This window comes from Stegastes partitus, unplaced genomic scaffold, assembly GCF_000690725.1.
Source record: "Stegastes partitus isolate 25-593 unplaced genomic scaffold, Stegastes_partitus-1.0.2 Scaffold209, whole genome shotgun sequence".
Taxonomy (NCBI): Eukaryota; Metazoa; Chordata; class Actinopteri; family Pomacentridae; genus Stegastes; species Stegastes partitus.
In genome coordinates, this window is record NW_007577940.1 from 455,143 (window position 1) to 461,142 (window position 6,000).

Genomic DNA, 6,000 nt, shown 5'->3' on the forward strand with positions numbered 1-6,000 from the left:
TTTATCAGACACAGACAATGTTGTGGTTATAACATTAGCATTTTAGGGCTGTAGCGCAACAGGAAATTACTCCTAAATGACTGCTGATTAACATGTGGTCTTAATGGGCTATGTTTCACTCACTATTTGACACTTGTTCTATTTTCTAAAAACAGAAACTGATAAATATGTGAGAACAACTTGATTGGGAGTGTGGCTCTATTAAGATACACTACATGTGAGCAGAGAGAGCAGGAGAGAAACAGATAGAGGTAAACACTGTCTGAGTTCAGGTTGAATTGAAGCACAACAGGCGACATGGAAATACAGTAACTCAGCCAGTTCTTGTTCGTTAGTTTCCAGTTAAAACTTTCACCATCTCTCTGTCCCTCAGTGTTACAGTTTCCACAGAGCTCTGACCTGTGAGCAAATTGTCAAAGCTAATGTTAGCCACATTATCTGCACAATGCACTAACACTAAAATTTTATAACTGTTATGGTGACATTGTGATCAATAATACAAGTAATCTATTGGGTGGAGTGCATGAAAACTCCTGTGATCACTAATGCAGCCAACAACAGAACATTTAATGAGGTTTGCTTTACATTTCAGAGTTAGCAAAGCTCTAGAAAGTAAATAAACATGGCGGACTGAGGCAGCTGTTTTAAGGATATATAGAATTATACAATGTTTGAGCTGGTTTATGGTGGTTTGTAGCACTTGTGAAGCTAGGAGGTAATCAGGCTATGGTGGGAATGATGTGTCATATCCCACCAGCTTTTATTTTAAATGTCCAAATTCATAACATCCACACAAAAAAAAAAATATCAAGGTAATTGGACCTTTGAAATTAAAGTACCGACTTTGAATCAGGAAAGACTGTCCAAAATGTAGAAATATCCTCACTGTAATGGCTTAAGGGGAAATTAGCTCTCATACAGCCCACACATACAGAAATTCAAGTTTCACTTCACTGCAGCTGTCTGAGTTTTACTGTTGCATGACACAGATTCCATTAATGATCAAAGTCATTGTCAGAATGAATTTCTTTTGTTTCTGTGCAACAACAATCAACACATTTTGGAACAACTGTTGCGCCCTTATTTTTTTTGGCCATCCAGGGATTTGTGACATCATGATGCAAATTCAAACCAACAGCCACAAAGACTGCGGTTGTCCTGTGGTACAAACAAGGAGCAGTGCAGCAACCACGCTTCTGATTGGCTGAGCTGTTTACTCATCTCAGTTTGCTTGTGTAGGCTCATTCAAGATCTTTTAACAGTAACTTTATTACTTAAAGTCTCCCTACTTTTGTCTATTTTTACTTTAAAAAGTACAATCAGTGGACCTTGAGACATGTTTGTGTTTGTAAACCACTTCAATATTTACAATCATTTTGATGCACCATTTTTGGGGGCTGCAAAAAATTGGCTTAAGCAAGCTCAATACCCATAACATTTTGCTGTTTTAAAAAGTAAACAGGTATTTTTCTGTATTTTCTGAAACTTTACGGACAAACTGATTCAGTTTATCAAGGTAATTATTATGGGATGAATGGATTACGACGATAACTGTTGTAGCTGCAGTCCTACTGTTTTCATATTGTCACAGGAAGGGAGACTTTGGTAGAATAATGGGAGGTAGTAACAAACATCTCTTTATAGTCTCTCTTTAAGTACAGCCTGTGCACCATTGCAATGCATGTAGAAAAACGTTAATTCTATTTTGAAATTGTCCCAAATATGTCTCTCACTTCACTGTGTATCACTGTGCAGTAATGTATGTGCAGTTTGACACGGAACAAACAAGACTGATTTGTGTCACTGTTAGCCAGTTGTGGTCTAGTGTGCAACTTACAAAAGTGCAATGTGGAGATTTGAAGGTCACAAAAGTTGTTGTTTCACCTTAAGAACAATCACCAAACCTTTGGAGAAACTTTCAACTGCCTCCACATCCACCAGAGGAATCAGGGTTTAGATGAAATTTTAAAAGTCAATGCTCAGGATGTCAAGAACTCACTGATGACAGGCAGGTGGACACAAATGCTCGACACAGAAGAGGTTCAGGCAAAAAGGCAGGTTTATTACCGTTCAGGGTTCGGTACACAGAAGGTCGGTCAATTCAGGCAGAGGTATCCAAAAATCAAAAGGCAAAAGGCAAGGTCCAAAAACAGAAGCAAGGTCGTAACAAACCAACTGTGACTATGACTTGGAAAACGCTGGTACGAAGACTGTGAAAATGCAACGAACTGGCAACGAGACAGTGAGACACACAGGGTAATATACACGAGGTAATGAGGGGAGATGGAAAACAGGTGCGGGTAGGTAATCATGGAACAGGTGAGACAAGACAGATGCAGGAAGTAAAGCTGAGACAGAAACAACTGGTGAAGTGACTTCAAAATAAAACAGGAAAGACAAGCCATAAACCGTGCACACAAAACAGAAACTTGACAGACATGACACAGGAGGCTGTGCTTTCGGAACCTTTAGGAACATTTAGGTTGGGGCATTCAGCATTGAATGTCATTCCAATGTTAAGTGTGCAAACACTTTTTTTCAGTGTTGCTACACACTCTGCATTTTTAAAAACCCAAAGTAGAACAACTGCTTTCAGTAGGTGGTCAACAATAACCAGGATGGAGCAGCCTCAAAGATTAAATGATCTATTAACCAACCATAAATTCCATCTGTCGCTTGATTCCTTCTTCTATTTATGACTCAAGATGGCTCTTTATGACTCTGTTTGTGTGACCTGCTGTAGAATTAATTTAAGACAATCAGACGCCTCCCTGATTGATAAGAAACATTTTAACATCTAAAGTGCATAAAACTTTAGAAAAAAATTAAACAGTCTTGAAAAATTTCCTCAGTAAAAAAAAACGTTACAGAGAACTCAACTCTTTTGTGCAGTCTAAGACTTACATAATACCATTTGTCATAAGGAAATAGAAGAAGAAAAAAAAATTTTAAGTTGAATTTTTGGGGACTTTTATTTATTTATTTTTAACAAAAAGAAAAAAAAGAAAAGAAAAAAAACAAAACAAGAATCAACATGTACCACAATTTACAAGTGTCTATGGGTGTTGCCATTACTGAAAAAAAAATTGTGGCTTCACATGCTACGGAGGGCTGCAAGGTGGCGCAGTTGGTAGCACTGTTGCCTCGCAGCAAGAAGGTTGCCGGTTCGCGTCCCGGTGGGGGCACCGGAATCTTTCTGTGTGGAGTATGCATGTTCTCCCCGTGCAGCGTGGGTTCTCTCCGGGTTCTCCGGCTTCCTCCCACACAGTCCAAAAACATGTTGAGGTTAATTGGTGATTCTAAATTGTCCGTAGGTGTGAATGTGAGTGTGCTTGGTTGTCTGTCTAAGTGTGGCCCTGTGATAGACCGGCGACCTGTCCAGAGTGTCCCCTGCCTTCGCCCTAAGTCGGCTGGGATAGACTCCAGCCCCCCCGCGACCCTAATGAGGATTAAGCGGTGTATAGAAAATGGATGGACATGCTACGGATATTTAATTATTTACATTTTTACAACCTCCACAAACGTTTTTACACGACTCTGCTTATTAAATGTAGAAAGATGTTTCACCGTGAATGTATCTTCCCACAACTTGCTCCTCTGTTCACTGTTTTTAAGCAATGCTGCATTTATCTTATATATCCAGTATATTTTATTTTATTTTACTCTCCCTTTGGTTAAATTTTGTGATTGAGCCATATGCCACAGATTATAGGATCATCTGAAAGTTTCACATCAGTTCACCTTTTTCTGTTTTTACAGTTTCTGGCTGATAAATGGTGTCATATTGCAGACTTTTTTTTAGAAGTAAACAAGCCTTCCAACCCAGGCAGCGAGTTTTGGGGGTTCAGAGGGTTAACCAGGGTACTCTGTGTGTTCAGGTAAAGAGCGTGAACCTGTCTGAAGGTGAGCAGCTGTCTATCCGGGGCATCGATGAACGAGGAGCCCTGATGGTCCTGGCCAATCACACACTGCTGGTTGAAGGTCAGGTGATCCGCAGTCCCACCAACAGTCTGTCGGTCTACTACCGCTCTGCACCGGAGGGAAGCATGGGTATCTTCCAACTGCACTACCAGAGTGAGTCTGCCCACCACACACATGAGTGTACACAAACTCAATTCGTGCCATGACTAAAATAAGAATATGCATATACATAAACAGGCTATAGAAGTTTAATAACTGAGTCCTCTCATTAGGACCTAAGGGGCTGTTTGCACGCTGTATACATGCTAATTGCATAATCAAAAATCTTCTCATCTAATCACTTTGTACGGTGATTGAATCTGTCGCATGAATTAGCTGATTAGAGCCCTGATTAATCGGCTGTCATCTCATTAGGAGGCTGAGAATATGGGGGTTCTGAATGGAGAGAGCGTGTGCTGTGTATGTTTCTAGCCCATAAGGACTGCAGAGGAGGAAGCATCCGAGTGTTACGATCCACCTGTGCCGTTAATCACAGCCATCTAATCCTTTTATATCACCGCCAGGCAGGAGAATAGTGCTGATTGAGATTTAAATATCCTTGCAGAGAGAGATGAGGGCACAATAAACAGGCATTAAAACAAGCAAATAAAAACAACATAGTCAACATAAAAAGGCAAAGAATATCAGTACACACAGCTTACAAAGCTGTTCATTATTAAGATTATCCAATTAACATACACCTATGGCTGCTTGATTTCTTAAGTGAGCATTTAATACATTAGAAACTAAAACAGTGACCTAAAGTGCTGATTTGTAAAATCCGTTATAGCTGACTGACTTCAGTAAGAATAATCAACTCGGTTTGCTTCAGGTCCTTCTGTTCAGAGTTTTAGAGAGGGAAAAAACCAGCAACTGAACAACACAAAGAGTTTTCAGCTGCAGCATTGGCTCCATATAAAGAAATTTTACATTTGACTCTCTGCTCTCCAGGCATTTTTTGGTCCTGTTACATTTTTCCTCACTGTGGCCTCATTTTCACTACAATATAAAGTCTGGCACCTCAGTGGAAAACAACCATGGCTAGAAGGAGAGAGAACTTAGAAATGTCTTTTGTGCCATACGACGTAATTACAGTGCCATTAATCATAAAAAAAATAGTTGAATTTCTTTTCATTATACAATTTAAAAAATATAGAAAAGGAAAAAATGTGCAGTACCTAATAGAATAGTATGATACATTACTAAACATAAAAATAAGTAAGCCAAAAAAAAAACCTTGAATAAAAAAAGTATTACTGACAATCATGAAGTAGTACAGTAATATTGCTCCTGACAATGCATTTATATATTGAAATTATATATGATGATATATATATCAATCCATCTATCTTCCAGATGCATAATAATAATAGGGAAGGCATTCCAGCCAAACACTGCCAAGCTGCCACTATTAAGCCCACTCTGAGCAAGTTAGTAAGGCCTTCAAATTGTACAGCCCTCGTCTACATTTGAATTTGAACTTCCATCCATCCATCATCTATACACCGCTTAATCCTCGCTAGGGTCACAGAGGGCTGGAGTCTATCCCAGCTGACTCAGGGCGCAGGCAGGGGACACCCTGGACAGGTCGCCAGTCTATCACAGGGCTACACAGAGAGACAAACAACCAAGCACACTCACATTCACACCTACGGGCAATTAAGAATCACCAATTAACCTCAGCATGTTTTTGGACTGTGGGAGGAAGCCAGAGAACCTGGAGAGAACCCACCCTGCACAGGGAGAACATGCAAACTCCACACAGAAAGATCCCAGGCGTCCTAAGCAGGACACGAACACGGGATCTTCTTGCTGTGAGACAACGATGCTTACCACCAAGAGACCATGCAGCCCTGAAAACAACATGGAAGCAAGAATAATAATTAGTAATTTTGAACACATAATGACAATATACAGTATAGAGCCATATATACACTAGTTTGTGTGGTCCTACAAATGAGTCCAAATCACATTTGGTCAAAATCATAAAAAGCTGGAACCTTGTCCTGCCAGACTTGCCACTTATCATATTCTACTGAT

The 6,000-nt window shown here is 39.8% G+C and overlaps 1 protein-coding gene across 1 annotated transcript in view; it reads left to right on the top strand.

Annotated features, from left to right (window-relative positions):
* sez6l (seizure related 6 homolog (mouse)-like) overlaps nt 1-6,000 on the top strand; it is a 125,518-nt gene that overhangs the window by 81,840 nt on the left and 37,678 nt on the right. The window contains exon 4 of the mRNA XM_008280773.1: nt 3,879-4,074. Coding sequence (XP_008278995.1) covers nt 3,879-4,074 — 196 coding nt within the window. The remainder of the gene's footprint in view (nt 1-3,878; nt 4,075-6,000) is intronic.